This window comes from Tachypleus tridentatus, chromosome 1 (genome assembly GCF_004210375.1).
Source record: "Tachypleus tridentatus isolate NWPU-2018 chromosome 1, ASM421037v1, whole genome shotgun sequence".
Classification (NCBI taxonomy): Eukaryota; Metazoa; Arthropoda; class Merostomata; order Xiphosura; family Limulidae; genus Tachypleus; species Tachypleus tridentatus.
The window spans coordinates 130,694,708-130,709,757 of record NC_134825.1 but is presented as its reverse complement, the minus strand read 5'-3'; the positions used below and the strand labels follow the sequence as shown (position 1 = coordinate 130,709,757).

Below are 15,050 nucleotides of genomic sequence, written 5' to 3'. Positions count from 1 at the left end.
TCGTTTGTCGATAAATGTATTGAAAGGTTGTATATTTACTTTATGTAGTGAACTCCTTACATTAAGTATCTGGCAGCATCAGAATGCTGAACTTATGGAGAAGATAAGAAGTCAACAGCATACACCCTAACTCTTGGGCTGCTTTGATCTTACTTTTAATGGAAGATTTGACCATCATTTATAGAATATCCACGACCCCTAGGATTCAAAGTCCTCGTGTCCTAAGTACTGGGCCACGCCCAACTGGTTATATTAAAAGTGAAATATCAATTCCTATAACTAAAGTTTAGCTGTTATAAAACACTTTTGTAGATCTAAGTCGAATACAGTTGATCACAGTGATTGTCTCTAATAAAAGCAAAATGCAGGCCAACTGTGTATCTGTAAACATGAAATAAAATTCACATGCCTATATAAGTTAACTTTCATAATCTTCCCAAAAATTATACGACTATACATATGCATAACTCTTCAGTTGTCTTAAACCAGCACGTTCATTTCTGACGTAACCACACAAGCCTTTCAGTAAAGCCCAACCGTAAACAACAACCACGTGCAGACACAACTCATGACAAATTACAGAAGCTAAAGAGGAAGTCGTATATATGTAAAAACGGCTCGTTTGGGTTGAGAAAATTTATTTATAAAATACAATGTGGTAACTGCCAGGACTTCTATATTGGAGAAACAAGTAGAAAAATGGAAACCAGATTTAAAGAACATAAAAAACCACCTTCACACGTTTTCGAACACTGCAAGTCAAAAAAGCACGACATTACCATAGAAAACACTCAAATACTAAATAAAGAAACAAACATAAACAAACGCAAAATTAAAGCCTTACTTATACAACAACTTAAGCCCAAAATAAACTAATACAAAGGAACACTTTTATACCTATATTAAAAATAATATAAATAATAATAATAAAATAAATAGTATAAAATTAATATTCAAACATCTAAGCCCGCCCTCTACATTCCGACACTCAGTTACACAACACCTTTCAAACATGTGGTCAGCTTCCGGTCAGTTACCTCTTTCTTTCTTTGTGAACTGACGATGACCGAAGAAAGTCGAAACGTTGTTCACTCCTCTACGTAAAATATTTTCTCAACCCAAACGAGCCGTTTTTATATATATATTTCTCTACAAGTGGGTTTTCTCGACATCACGGATAAAGAGGAAGTCGCTTATTACGGTAAGTTCTGTGTGAGTTAACGAAGTTGGCCCTGTAAAAAGCTAAATACTTTCATGAAGAATGTCTACTATGAAAAACAAAACACCAATTCACACCGAACATGACATAATACATCATAAACTTCAAGACTAAATTAAGTACAGAAGTTTAGAAGCGGATATTAAACTACAGAATAAAACTCTCGGAATAAGATCATAATAACTCGCAAATAATATTTGTATCTTCAAGACAATGGAAGTGGTGTATCCAACTACAAAACTAATAGATCTTTTTATTAATACATATCTTCAAACATTCATTCTTTATATTAATTTGAAGTAACTACATTTAACATTTAAAACAAACATTTTTCTTTGTTTGTTTAAAGATATTAATATAATCTCGAACCGATTGTTACATGCAGTGTTTGATAAGCTTTATATGCTTTCAAATAAGCTTCAAAAGGAACATTCTAATTTTTTTTTCTGTTTCTATTATTCCGTGTACTTAAAGGTAACATATTAGATTTCTTTTCGTCTAATTTCGATGACGTTGGGTAAACTTAGTGATGAGCGGTCAAAGTCTTCAGTTCCACCTAAAATACATTTCAGCTTTATTCAGAAAAGATAACAGCTGCATTTACCTTAAAAATATTGGCAATAAAATGTCAATAGTATTAAACAAACCTAAAAAAATGATTGATGATGGCTGCCATTTGAGGGTTAATAGCAAGTTGCCTTTCACTTGGCCTGGCATGGCCAAGCGTGTTAAGGCGTGCGACTCGTAATCCGAGGGTCGCGGGTTCGCATCCCAGTCGCGCCAAACATGCTCGCCCTTTCAGCCGTGGGGACGTTATAATGTGACGGTCAATCCCACTATTCGTTGGTAAAAGAATAGCCAAGAGTTGGCGGTGGGTGGTGATGACTAGCTGCCTTCCCTCTAGTCTTACACTGTTAAATTAGGGACGGCTAGCGCATATAGCCTTTATTGTAGCTTTGTAAGAAATTCCAAAAAACAAACAAAAACAAGAAATAAAACATCCATTCTACCTGTTCCAAGCCCAAACACTTGCTTTTTCTATTTCGATTACTTATTAATTACGATAAATATAACATACGCTTACACTAAATTTTGCAAAATATTTCTCACTTCATTTAGTATTAATTTTTAATGCAGAGTCTAGACTTACTGATAAAATAATATAACAGCGTTAGAAAATGTTAATTTTATAATTCAGCTGCAGACTGTAGTCTTAAAATACCTGCCCTTTGATGTTAGCATATCATAAAGTTTACAGTTAATTATAAATAATTTTTATAGTATAATACAGAATTAGATAATTAGATAAAATGTATTGTTATTATTCCTAAGAACTTCTATGAACAGCCCCGGCATGGCCAGGTGATTAAAGAACTCGACTCGTAATCTGAGGGTCGCGGGATCGAATCCCCATCACACCAAACATGCTCGCCCTTTCTGCTGTGGGGCATTAGAATGTGAAAATCAATCCCACTCTTCGTTGGTAAAAGAGTAGCCCAAGAGCTGGTAGTGGTTGGTGATGATTAGTTGCTTTCCCTCTCATCTTACATTGCAAAATTAGGGACGGCTAGCGCAGATAGCCCTGGTGTAGCTTTGCGCGAAATTCAAAAACAAAACCTCTTAGAGACGAGAGAGAAGTGTGAATAATACTACATGAATAGCACAACTGCTATATACGGCGTGTAAAAGAGCATTTGCCTATTGCTATGGCTCTTCTGGTCAAATTACAAACATCTTTCTCTTTCATCAGAGGTGAAATTGAAAAGAGAACCTGTAAGCAGTAAAGTAAAACACACTCATATATAAATAAACATAAGAATGAATGAGACAGTTTATATTATCAAATCTTTGACAACTCTCATGTTGCGAATTGGATAAGTTGCTGTGAGAACACAATAACTGGGTTAGATTATATAACATTATATTGTTTATTTTATCACATATATTATCATTTTCTTAAATTAACCTGCTCTTATTAAAAAAAACTGGCAGATGAAGAAGACAATCTTTTTATAACGTTGAAATGTTATATTGTGTTGTTCACGGGTCACAACAGCTAAAACATGTACATATAGTTATGAGCACTGTTTTGTTTGTTTTGTTTTTGAATTTCGCGCAAAGCTACTCGAGGGCTATCTGCGCTAACTGTCCCTAATTTAGCAGTGTAAGACTAGACGGAAGGCAGCTAGTCATCACCACCCACCGCCAATTCTTGGGCTACTCTTTTACCAATGAATAGTGGGATTGACCGTAACATTATAACGTCCCCACGGCTAAAAATGCGAGCATGTTTGGTGCGACGGGGATGCGAACCCGCGACCTTCAGATTACGAGTCGCACGCCTTAACACACCTGGCCATGCCGGGCCTATGAGCACTGTCTAAGCTTGTGAAGCACGACTTGTTAATTGATAGTAAGTGTGATTTTACATCACTACAAGACAAGTAACAATCAAAAATAACATTTTCTTTACTGTCATAATATGGTATTTCAGTAAAACATATTCAGAATAGCATTTCAAATGCACTATCCGTTTTAAACCGTTGTCGACATCGCCTTCTATCCAATATTGTACAAGATATTTTCAAAACTCATCAAGCTGACTAGATTACAAAATACAAAGTGAAAATTCAAATAATATTAACATCACTCACTCGTGAAGTTTCAAAGTTCGTGAATATGATACGTTAGTAGGTATTAAGCGTCACATATGTTACTGGGCGACTGATAACACTTATTATTCATTATTTTGATTGCCCATTTACGGACGTTTAGAACAAGTGTTTATCTAATGAACGCCGTGCTGCGCTTTGGAATAATGATACTAAAATTATTAAAGCCCAGCAAAAAAAAGTTTAGCATCCGGAGTTTTCGAAAAAAGAAAGAAGAACGTTCTTGTTTGTTTGTTTTTAAATTACTTTTTAGAAAGAAAGTTCGCACCATTTTCTCATGATTCGTTTTTTTCAAATGGTTCATATCGAACAGAAGTCTTTGTTTCGTTTATTCATCAAAACGATACAGAATTTATGAAAAATAAAGAAAACGGGCAAAATGAATCAACTGTGTTCACCTTATATTTTACTCATAAATCTTTGATCAAAAACAGATAATGCAATAAAAAGAGAAAAAATCGTCAAAAAAGTGGGAGAGGCAGCTACGGAAAAGGAAGTGGGCGAGGGCATTAAACATGCCTTTTTTAAAATTTGCCCTTATCTGTCGTACAGTGTAATATTGCACCTATGACCAACTAAAAGTAATGATAATTCAATGACATAACTTATTGACTTTTTATTCTTGTAAAATGATGCTATTGCAAGTCGTTCATTCCTAGCTTCGTTGGTTGAAAAGGTGTTTTTCTGTAGTATCTTAATTATAGTTACGAGTTTGGCCAATGTGCGCCACCACTGTAGTGTTTTTTGGTTGACGTAAATATTATTCAAGCCACGATTATTTTGGAATGAAAACTCAGTGCTAGAATCAGAGAATGTACATAACTCCAGATGTAATCAGTAAAAACTACAGAGTTTGGGAAAAAAAGGATACCCTTCACAGATGGAAAACGATTCAATACCATTATTTTATCTGATTTGGCAACTGTCGAGTTACAAAATTTACTTAAATCAATGAAATGCATTAAAAAATTCTAGTATTTTAAACTACACTCCATTATTCAGAGCTACAACATTACTTCTTTTGTTTTATAATCCCTTATATATCAATATATTTGAGTTCAGTGATGACGAAAAACCCACTTGTAGAGAAAAATATATATGTAAAAACGGCTAGTTTGGGTTGCGAAAATTTTTATGTAGAGGAGCGAACAACGTTTCGACCTTCTTCGGTCATCGTCAGATTCACAACCTGAAGAAGGTCGAAACGTTGTTCGCTCCTCTACATAAAATTTTTCTCAACCCGAACCAGCAGTTTTTACATATAGATTTTCAGTTGTCCATTTGCAATTAGGCTCGGCATGGCCAGGTGGGTTAAAGTGTTCGACTTGTAATTCAAATATCGCGGGTTTGATTCCCCGTCGCACCAAACATGCTCGCCCTTTCATCCGTGGGGGTGTTATAATCTTACGGTCAATCCCACTATTAGTTGGTAAAAGAGTAGCCCAAGATTTGGCGATGGGTGGTGATGACTAGCAGCTTTCCCTCTAGTTTTACACTGCTAAATTAGGGAGGGCTAGCGCAGATAGCCCACGAATAGCTTTGTGCGAAATTCAAAAAACAAACAAGCCATCTGCAATCACTATCGCCCTTTTTTCTAAAATAGAAATTAAGGCTATGTTAAACAAAGAATGATAGCAAGTGAATGAAACCAACGAGCCTAACATCCATGATAAATACCACTGCGAATGATTTCTACCTTAATCTCAAATTCGTCCAGTGCAGGTTTTAGTCAAAGGAGTGTTAACTCTTATTTACCAGGAGGCCTTTCGCACAACACCTGAACTCATTACAACAGCCAAAAGTCTATTTATAATAATTTTGTTTTTTATACATGTATGTGGTAAAAGAAACAAATCAATGAAACCAAAATGCGTATTATTTCTAATAGAATCATACTTTTGTCTGCCCAAAATGTCGACTGCAACACTTTTACAGACTAATCAACTTCACCTAGATTAGCTACAAGATTGAATATATTTTTTGTTGTAAATTGTTACAGCAATTCACACAAGTATTGATAAATCTAGTTGTCGATATGTAGTGGTGGATTAAAAATACGAAAATAATAATAACAACTGCATTTTACAAACACACAGACACGTATTCACATTTATGCAAATATATATAGCTATGTATATATATGTGTGTGTGTGTATTGGAATAATCAACGTCAAATATACATCAAATAATTATTTACTTCCTGAAACGGACCCGACCTGGCCAGGTGGATAAGGCACTCGACTCGTAATCTGAGGGTCACGGATTCGAATCCCCGTCACAACAAACACGTTCGCCCTTGGGGGCGTTATAAGGTGATGGTCAGTCCCACTATTCCCAAAAGTTGGCGGTGGGTGGTATGACTAGCTGTTTTTCCTCTTGTCTTACACTGCTAAATTAGGGACGGCTAGTGCAGATAGCCCTCGTGCAAATTTGCGCGAAATTCAAAACAAACCAAATTTCCAGAAACGTAGGTCTAGATGCCAAGATCTCCTATTTGTATGTCAACTGGTTTATCGAGAAGGATATTTTTTTTTAAACTCCAATTTGCTATCCATATTATACAGAGGCAATTAATTAGCCCTTTTGGGAACAATCAATCTTTATGCCAAATTTGATTAAAGTCCGATGAAAACGTTTGGAGTTACACTGTACACACGCATATATGACAACAGAGAAAACAATAACCCAAGAATGTTGAATCATTATTATATTTTATGGATAGTGTTTAAGAAACTATATAGAAAATAAAATGACGACAAAAACAACAACGGCAATTAAAAAGATTGCATATCCTCATCCCACAGCAAATGTTTCGATTTGTGGTTTTAATATTTTCCTAAAACTCAGTCCTAATCCTATCACTTTTTACACAATTATTATCAACAAGAAAGTGGCCAATATTTCTACCATAAAAATGATTCAAAGTGATTAAGAATTCAATATGGATCCGAACCAGATTTAGGGAGGGCCGTCCTATGGGAACATCCTATCTCCTGTAAAAAATTAACGTTGGTCAGTTAATAATTTTTAGAGATACGCACCTGGACATATAAATACATACGGTTGCTTGGTTTGGTGTTTTATGGCGCAACATCCGGTTAAAATTAAAGTAAAATTAGTAAAATTCATAAAAGAAAATTAAGGTAAAACAAAACAAAGTTTTAAAAAACTTAAACAGCATTAAAACCAATGTTTATATCTAATCTACATCGGTAAGAGAAAAACTACAGTACTACAAGTTGTAAAGGACTTTCTGTAGCATAATTGTAATTATCATAACTCGCCAGGAAGACTAACAGGTAAGTACAAAAACCAACGTCAGTCACCTGAAGTTGGCCTTTCTAGTCCTGGTTCCGAGTTATTTAACGTTATGGCCATTTTCAGATAGTAAAGTAATATAAGTTTTAAAGAACTTGTAGCAAAATTTTAATTATAACTCGCCAGGATGACTAACAGGTAGATCAAACAGCAGCGTTAATCACCTGAAGTTGGCCTTTCCAGTCCTGGTTTCAAGTAATTTGATGTTATGATCATAAATTAAAAAAACTTAAATAGCATTAATAAGATTAATGGCCTTTAAAAAACTTCAAATATTTCCAAGGTGGATAGTGTCACCATCACCAATAACACTGTCTAACTTTACGGATAAACCTTGGGACAGAACATGCTTAAAATGGTACCGTCGTTGAGAGTCATAATGACGGCAAGACAGTAAAATGTGGCTTATTGTGACTTAGGTGTTACACAGACAACACATTGGTGCATCAGTCTCAGATAAAAAAAAAACGAGTTAAAAAACTGTGACCAACGTGTAGTCTAGTTAGAACAATTTCCTCTTTCCAATCCATACAGAAGCAAGACGGCCAAAGTCCAATAGAGGGTTTTATTTGGAAAAGCTTTTTTTCACATTGCTCGCTCCAAGTCGACTATCAACTGGCACGGAGCTGAGCTTTGAATGCAGGACAATAGTCCATGAATGGAACAAACACAGCAGTGAAAGTTTCAGAGCAGATAGATTTAGTTGCGGTGTCGGCGAGCTCATTCCCGCAAATACCAATGTAGCCTGGTATCCAGAAAAACTAGATAGAAGTCCGTGTTAAAGAAAAATGGGCGACTCGATTTTGAATATCGGCGAGAACAGGGTATGAACTAACGTGAAGCGAATCCAGGGCCAGTAGAGAACTAAGTGAGTCAGTATAAATAGTGCAATTTGAGTACTGCTTAACTTCTACCTGATCCAGGGCAAGAGAAATGGCGTACAGTTCAACAGGGAACACAGAATCTGTAAAAGGGATTCTGCATGCAACCACCAAACCACAACAAACCATGGCAGAGCCCACACAGTCACCTGATTTTGCACCATCTGTATAAATAGGAATGGAAAGATAGTTCAAAAGATGTTCAGCAAATAACAGACAGTATTTCCAATCAGGAGTGCCTGCTTTTCCCAAATAACTTAAAGATAGGTCACATTTGGGTAACAATAATGTTATCCAAGAACAGACCTAATTTATACAACTGCACCTGGATACGAAAACCAAAATGAGTAATGGCAGATCATCTGTTCTGAAAAAGTATGGCCCACAGAGAAAGGAAAACACAACCCCAGGTGGGATGCTTTAGTAAGGAACGAAGTTTTGAAGCATGTAATAAAGACAGTTGCAAATAGCAGAAGTGCAAAAAAGGTTCATGAAACTCTGTGTATAAGCTCTGAACTGGGGAAGTCCAGAAAGCCCCAGTGGAGAGTCAAAGTCCTTGATGATAAATGGGGTCCAACATCTTTAAGGCCAGGGTCCTGGCAGTGCCAGGACCAATGATCCATAGTCGAGCATAGTTAGCATAGAGATTTATCTACTCCCTAAGTGGTAAAAGAGAAGACACGGAGAATGTTCAGTGCTATTGTACCTTTGGCCCATAACTGCTTGATTTGTGGTATAAAGGTCAGCTTACAGTCAAAGATAAGCCCCAAGAACTTTCTCTCAGGGACCATAAACAGCACAACTTCACCAACACAGAGTTCAGAATCAGGGTGAATACCCCGTTGAAGACAAAAGTGCATGTAAATGGTTTTAGAGAGAGAAAAGTTAAAACCGTTTGCTGTGGTTCACTTCAGTAAACGACTGAGTGCAGTCTGCAGCAGCCACTCAATATACCTCGTGTTTGACAACTGACATGAGATGTGAAAGTCGTCGACATAAAGCTCGTTTGCAAAAGTAAGAAGCTATTCAGTGATTGCATTAATCTTTATACTGAAAAGTGTGACACTCAAAACACAGCCCTGGCAGACTCCAAGTTACTGTAGAAAAGTAAAGAAAAGTGTCGAACCCACACGGACTTGGAACCACCTGTCGATTAAAAAAAATTAATAAAAATAATAAACCAATTGCTAATTAAATCTGGCCCACGCAGATATAAGGAAGTTACTATTAAAGAGCATCTCGTGCCACTAACCGCAATATTTTACATGTGCATGAAAAGGGTAAAAGAATAGTAGAATATCTATTTTGGAACGAATTCAAAGACAAGTTCAAAAAGCCTTTGATGGGGAAGTTAATTTCCAAAGAAAATTCAACTGTAGATGCGAAATGGTTAATAAAATCTGTCAAAACTACATAAATATTTAAATAGATGAGGAAAAGTTCACCAGCTAGCCACCAGTGCTGGATTATCTGTTCTAACCTTTACAACACTATTTAGTTTTAATTCAGTGTCTCATAAATAGTAACTTGAAAAAATAATGCATACGGATGAAATAAAAAACTTAAAATTGTCTTATGTTTCTTACTCCTTGATAAGCAAATTCCCGGTAAATCGAACAGCTAAAAAAAACAATTATAAAGAAGAATAAATTAATCGCTGTTTGCAGACTGAACTTGTGCCAAGATTTTGTAGAATTTATTGAAATATTATTCTTTATTTTCATAGATATCCACTATAAAAGGTTTTTTAGGTTGAGAATGAGAAAACGGTACTTTATTTCATTTTCAACTTTCCAACAAACATTTTACACGTCACGCTTACCCTGAGAAATGCCCATCAGTAGCACAGCGGTGTGTCTTCGAATTTAAACCGCTAGAAACCGGGTTTCGTTACCGGTGGTGGGCAGAGTACAAATAGCCCACTGCGTAGCTTTGTGCTTGATTCCAATCAAACAAACAAACCCTTTGAAACATAGTGGATTTCACAGTATGACATAAATTTTTATTATGGATGTTCATCATTTACAATATATCATTTACAAATGGAATCATGTATTTGTATGTAATCGTTGGTTTTATGTTAAAAGAAGTTAATTTAAAAAACGTATATAAATGACAGAATAAAACACATAAGACGTTGTTTCCTTCTGTTATTCTTAAGAGAGAGAAAATCACGGTTACAAGTTAACAAAAATAAAAAGCATATGACCTGGAAATAGATAAAAACCATTGTGAACAGTGTCATAATTTCTAATGATACTCAGTGTTAAACTGACATCATAAAACATACCTAAAGTAATGTCTCCGGTAATGGCAGGAAATTAAAATATGAGCACTCGAGCCACATTACTCCTTAAAAAGAAGCACGAGTCTAGTCAAGATAATTTCCTTCATGTGATTACTGCCCCAATTATATGGATAATCATACATGGTAAGTTGGGTTTGAAGAAAAAAAAACTTGAGTTGTTTTTCAGACTAAATTGTCTGCTAATTGACACAAAACTTTGCCTTAACAGCAGGCTTTTAATCTACACATGGAATAAGTAAATGTTCAATATTACCGATGGAGTCCGATTTAACAGTAATACCAGCAAGCTCATTTCCTTAGACATTGAAATGGCCAGCAATCCAGAGAAATTGGAAGGACATTATAACAACGAAAAGTAGACCAGTCTTTTTTAAACATCCAAGAGAACTGAAGGAGAAAAGATGCTGAATGATTTCAAGGTCTTCAAAGAGCTAATCAAATCGGTACAGATGGTACTATAACAATACCACTTAGCTTCTTGCATAAAACTCGACAATTAATATAGAACCTATGAAGAATATCGTATAAGTAATGTCTATAATTACCTGCTGTTGAAATATCTGTAAAACCTCTTGTAGAGATTGTTTGTTTGTTGTAAATTTCACGCAAAGATATTCGAGGGCTATCTGCGCTAGCCGTCCCTAATTTAGCAGTGTAATTCCAGAGGGAAGGCAGCTAGTCATCACTACCCACCGCCAACTTTTTGGATACTCTTTTACGAACGAATAGTGGGATTGACCGTCGCATTATAACGCCCCCACGGCTGAAAGGGCGAGCATGTTTGGTGTGACCGGGATTCGAACCAGCGACCCTTGGATTACGAGTCGAATGCCTTAACACACTTGGCCATGCCGGGCCCCTCTTGTAGAGAAGTGGTTGATTAAAAATTTGGTAAATAGTACTCCCAATCATAAGCATCTGATTTCTTTAGAAGCTACGAAAGACTGCAATGATATATAGTAATAAGCCATGAAAAGAAATGGATGATTATTATATTTAGCTATGTTAGGACCACCACACTCTACATGTACATAGAATGTCAAACTGCTTCCCAAAGGAACTCATGGAGGATGTTCAGTGCCTGTGTACATTAAAACAGTTTTCCAATGATAGCAAATAAATGGTGTAGCAAAAGAAGACGTTTTAGTTTCACACATAAGCGACATTTATCAATATCAGATCTTATCAAGTGCCAAGATCAGTATGGTTTGTGAAGCACTTCAAACACATGATTTCTAAGCTTTTCAGTTGAATGCTTGCTTCATTTACTTGAAACTGAAGTTCATGGAAATATTAGTACTTTTTTATTAATTCTTGCCAAACCTTATAAATATATAAGTATGAAATGTTAAGAATGTAATACTTCATTCACACAAGCAAAATATGTATGATCCTCAAAAAGCCTCGTGGTTATGTATAAATAAAACTATAATATTTTTAAAAAGAAAGTTCTAACTTCGAAGTTCGAGGTAAACCTACTAACTGCCAAAAATATATTTTATGGTTAATGAGTCATAATCATTTTGGATGACATTTTTTATCAGGAAAAATGTGATATATTAATTTACTTAAGTCCTTGTTGTATTTCCGTCGTCGTATCTTCGCTAGACTTACCTCTTTTTGCCGCGCGGCATGCACCGGACGACAAATCAACACTGTCCCATTACAAACTACAGCGGTATCTTCAACAAAAATACAATTCGGAAGGTTTTCATCTGGTGGAAGTTCAATAACGTCGAGACCAGTATTTCTTAGAACTTTACAGTACTCCTCGTGTTGTTGTTTCGCCTTGTCAAAGTCGATTTCTTCAGAAATTCCCAAGGCTTTCGTTTTAAAACTAAGTGGAATACGACAAACAACTGCATGCGTATAACGATGTGACGCCATTTTCAGAGCTTATTTTCAAATTAAGTGAGTAAGTGTACAGTACGTTACTTAGCGGAGCTAAATGTGTTTGAAGAGTAAAAATAAATAAATGTTGTTTAAATTAAATGCAACACTTAAAAAGTGTATTTACATAAAATTAACAACAATGAAAAGTTATATATTCTAAAGTGAAGCAAATGTCATATAGTTAATAAATTTGTGTTTTACACTGTTTTCATAATACTGAGGAAAATATTAATACAAAGGTAATAGAAGAATGTTCCGCTGTATTTCTTTTATTTCGACACCGGATAAACTGGGATTATTTTCAGAACTTGAAGTGCTGGAGTAGTAATTTCTCTTTATCACATTTTTTTTTGTCACAGATACTGCCATTAAGCAGTATTGTTGTTGTGTTTTTGTTAACATTAACACCAAGAACAATAGTTTAAATAATACTATTAATCATAATTCGAGAAGAGGTAAATTGAACTGTATATAGCTTTGTGGTGATTTTGATGAATTATGGGAATCTCAGTGAACCGGATGCACAGAATAAATTAGCAAGTTCCAATTACTGAGACTTCAAGGTCAAACCCAGCCGTCCTCCGCTGTTACAGCGGTAAGTCTACAGATTTACAATGCTAAAATCAGGGGTTTAATTCCCTTCGGTAGACTCAGCAGATAGCCTGATGTGGCTTTGCAATAAGAAAAACACACGCACTTCATAGAATGTGTATGCAATTGAATGCACACATTACAAAAGCTGTCATATTGATGAGACAAATAAACAAGTTTCTACTCGTTTGCGGGAGAATTTAAAAATCTCCGTTTCGTGTTTTGGAACACATGCCTAGGAAAAAACACTGTTTTGTTTCTTCTTAGATGAAAATACTTTACAGAGAAGACATAATTAAAAGAAAAAGTTAAAATAAGCCCTATTAATAAGAAATGTAACCTCATTCTTAACAGCTACAAAGGTGTTCATTTATATCTGTTTTAATCATTCCCTTTTCTCGTTTATATCGAAAGAATTTCAGTACTCAGGCCTAAAAGTATTGTTCAGTAACTTGACAGTTTATTCAGAAATTATTGTGACTGTTCAGTCTTATGCTTGAATATTACTATTCTTAGAGATTATTACGTTATTCTTTTTAAAGTTCAATTCTGTTAGCCTCAATTGTATCCCACTTGATGATGCAAATAACCTAGTGAAATATTGTGAATAAAATAAACAAAAGTTCTACTACTCTTTACAACCGAATTGTTGCTGTATATGTATGTCGTCGCTATGTGTCATCACATACATTAGTAGACTACATTATACCCTCTTTTACTGGTACTGTCACTTTTGGTAGTTTTTCTTTATATTGGACTGATAGTTTGTGTGATGGACGAGTTCATGGTGGGAAGCACTTCTGGTCGTCAAGCTCATGCCTACTTTGTCTGTTCCACTCCCTACACCCTTTGAGGTCGTAGCCATCCATGTTTCCTTGTCTTGTAGCATCACTGCTTGTTCTCTCTATCTGTCTTTTGGAGAGACTTACGATCAATGAAACTTTAATACTTTCACAGAACAGTTGCAATCTCCCCTTTTCATCTTGAGATACTTTAATTGGCACAATCCCCTCTGAAGTGTTGCTGATATCGATGGGATGGAGTCTTTTTGTGTGTGGAATGTGTGCTTTTAGTTCACGACCTGTATCTCTTCACTTTCTCTCGTTTTTCTTGGCGGGTTGATTGTAATCATTTTACTGTAGTTTTGAGGGAGATTAGCCGTGGTTATTGCCACCCGACTCCAGTGCCACAGTTGAATTTTTGGACTAAGCTGACTGGCTATTTTTCATATTTCTCTTTAAAATCAATTCTGCTGTCGCTATTCTACCATTTATTAAAAGTTGCATGAAAGCAGTAACTCATTGCATCATTCAAGAAGATATTCATTCTATACCTAATACCTCGACAGGTTTCCCATGGTACCTTTGTCCATGGTAGTCTCCAGCTTGCCGACATGGAAGATTCAACAATGAGCATAGGATACCTTTCTCGAGTCAGTGATGTCGAGAAACCCACTTGTTGAGAAATTTATATGCAAAAACGGCTCGTTTGGGTTGAGAAAATATTTTACATAGAAGAGCGAACAACGTTTCGACCTTCTTCGGTCATCGTCAGGTTCACAAAGAAAGAGGTAACTGACCAGAAGCTGACCACATGTTTGAAAGGGGTTGTATAACTGAGTGTCGGAATGTAAAGGGCGGTGTTAGATGTTTGAATATATAATTTTATTTATTTTATTATATTAATATAGGTATAAAGGCGTTCCTTTATATTGGTTTATTTTGGGTTTAAGTTGTTGTATAAGTAAGGCTTCTTCAATTTTGCGTTTGTTTATGTTTGTTTCTTTATTTAGTATTTGAGTGTTTTATATGGTTATGTTGTGTTTGTTTGACTTGCAGTGTTTGAAAACGTGTGAAGGTGACTTTTTATGTTCTTTGAATCTGGTTTTCATTTTTCTACTTGTTTCTCCCAATATAGAAGTTGTGGCAGTTATCACATTGTATTTTGTAAATAATGTTGGTGTGGTGTTTGTCAGTGTAGTTTTTACATAGTATAGACCTCAGTTTTGTGCCTGGTTTTTGAATAAATTTGGTATTAACTGGAATGTCATATTTTTTACTAATTTTTGCCAAATGTTGGTTATTTGTTTGCTGATGTCAGGAATATATGGTATACAGCAGTATATGGTTTCGTGATTTTTTGATTCGTGAGATATATTTACTTTAGTT

General features: G+C 35.5%; 2 protein-coding genes across 3 annotated transcripts in view; one reads left to right on the top strand and one right to left on the bottom strand.

The window, feature by feature from the left end:
- LOC143223809 (N(G),N(G)-dimethylarginine dimethylaminohydrolase 1-like) overlaps positions 1-12,290 on the bottom strand; it is a 56,512-nt gene extending 44,222 nt beyond the window's left edge. The window contains exon 1 of the mRNA XM_076452277.1: positions 12,013-12,290. Within this exon, the coding sequence (XP_076308392.1) occupies positions 12,013-12,285 (273 nt within the window). The 5' untranslated portion in view covers positions 12,286-12,290. The remainder of the gene's footprint in view (positions 1-12,012) is intronic.
- The window catches only part of LOC143223770 (uncharacterized), a 70,992-nt gene continuing 68,120 nt past the window's right edge, over positions 12,179-15,050 (top strand). For both annotated transcript variants that reach the window (XM_076452263.1, XM_076452223.1), the window contains exon 1: positions 12,179-12,309. The gene's annotated coding sequence lies outside the window, so the exon portion shown is untranslated. The remainder of the gene's footprint in view (positions 12,310-15,050) is intronic.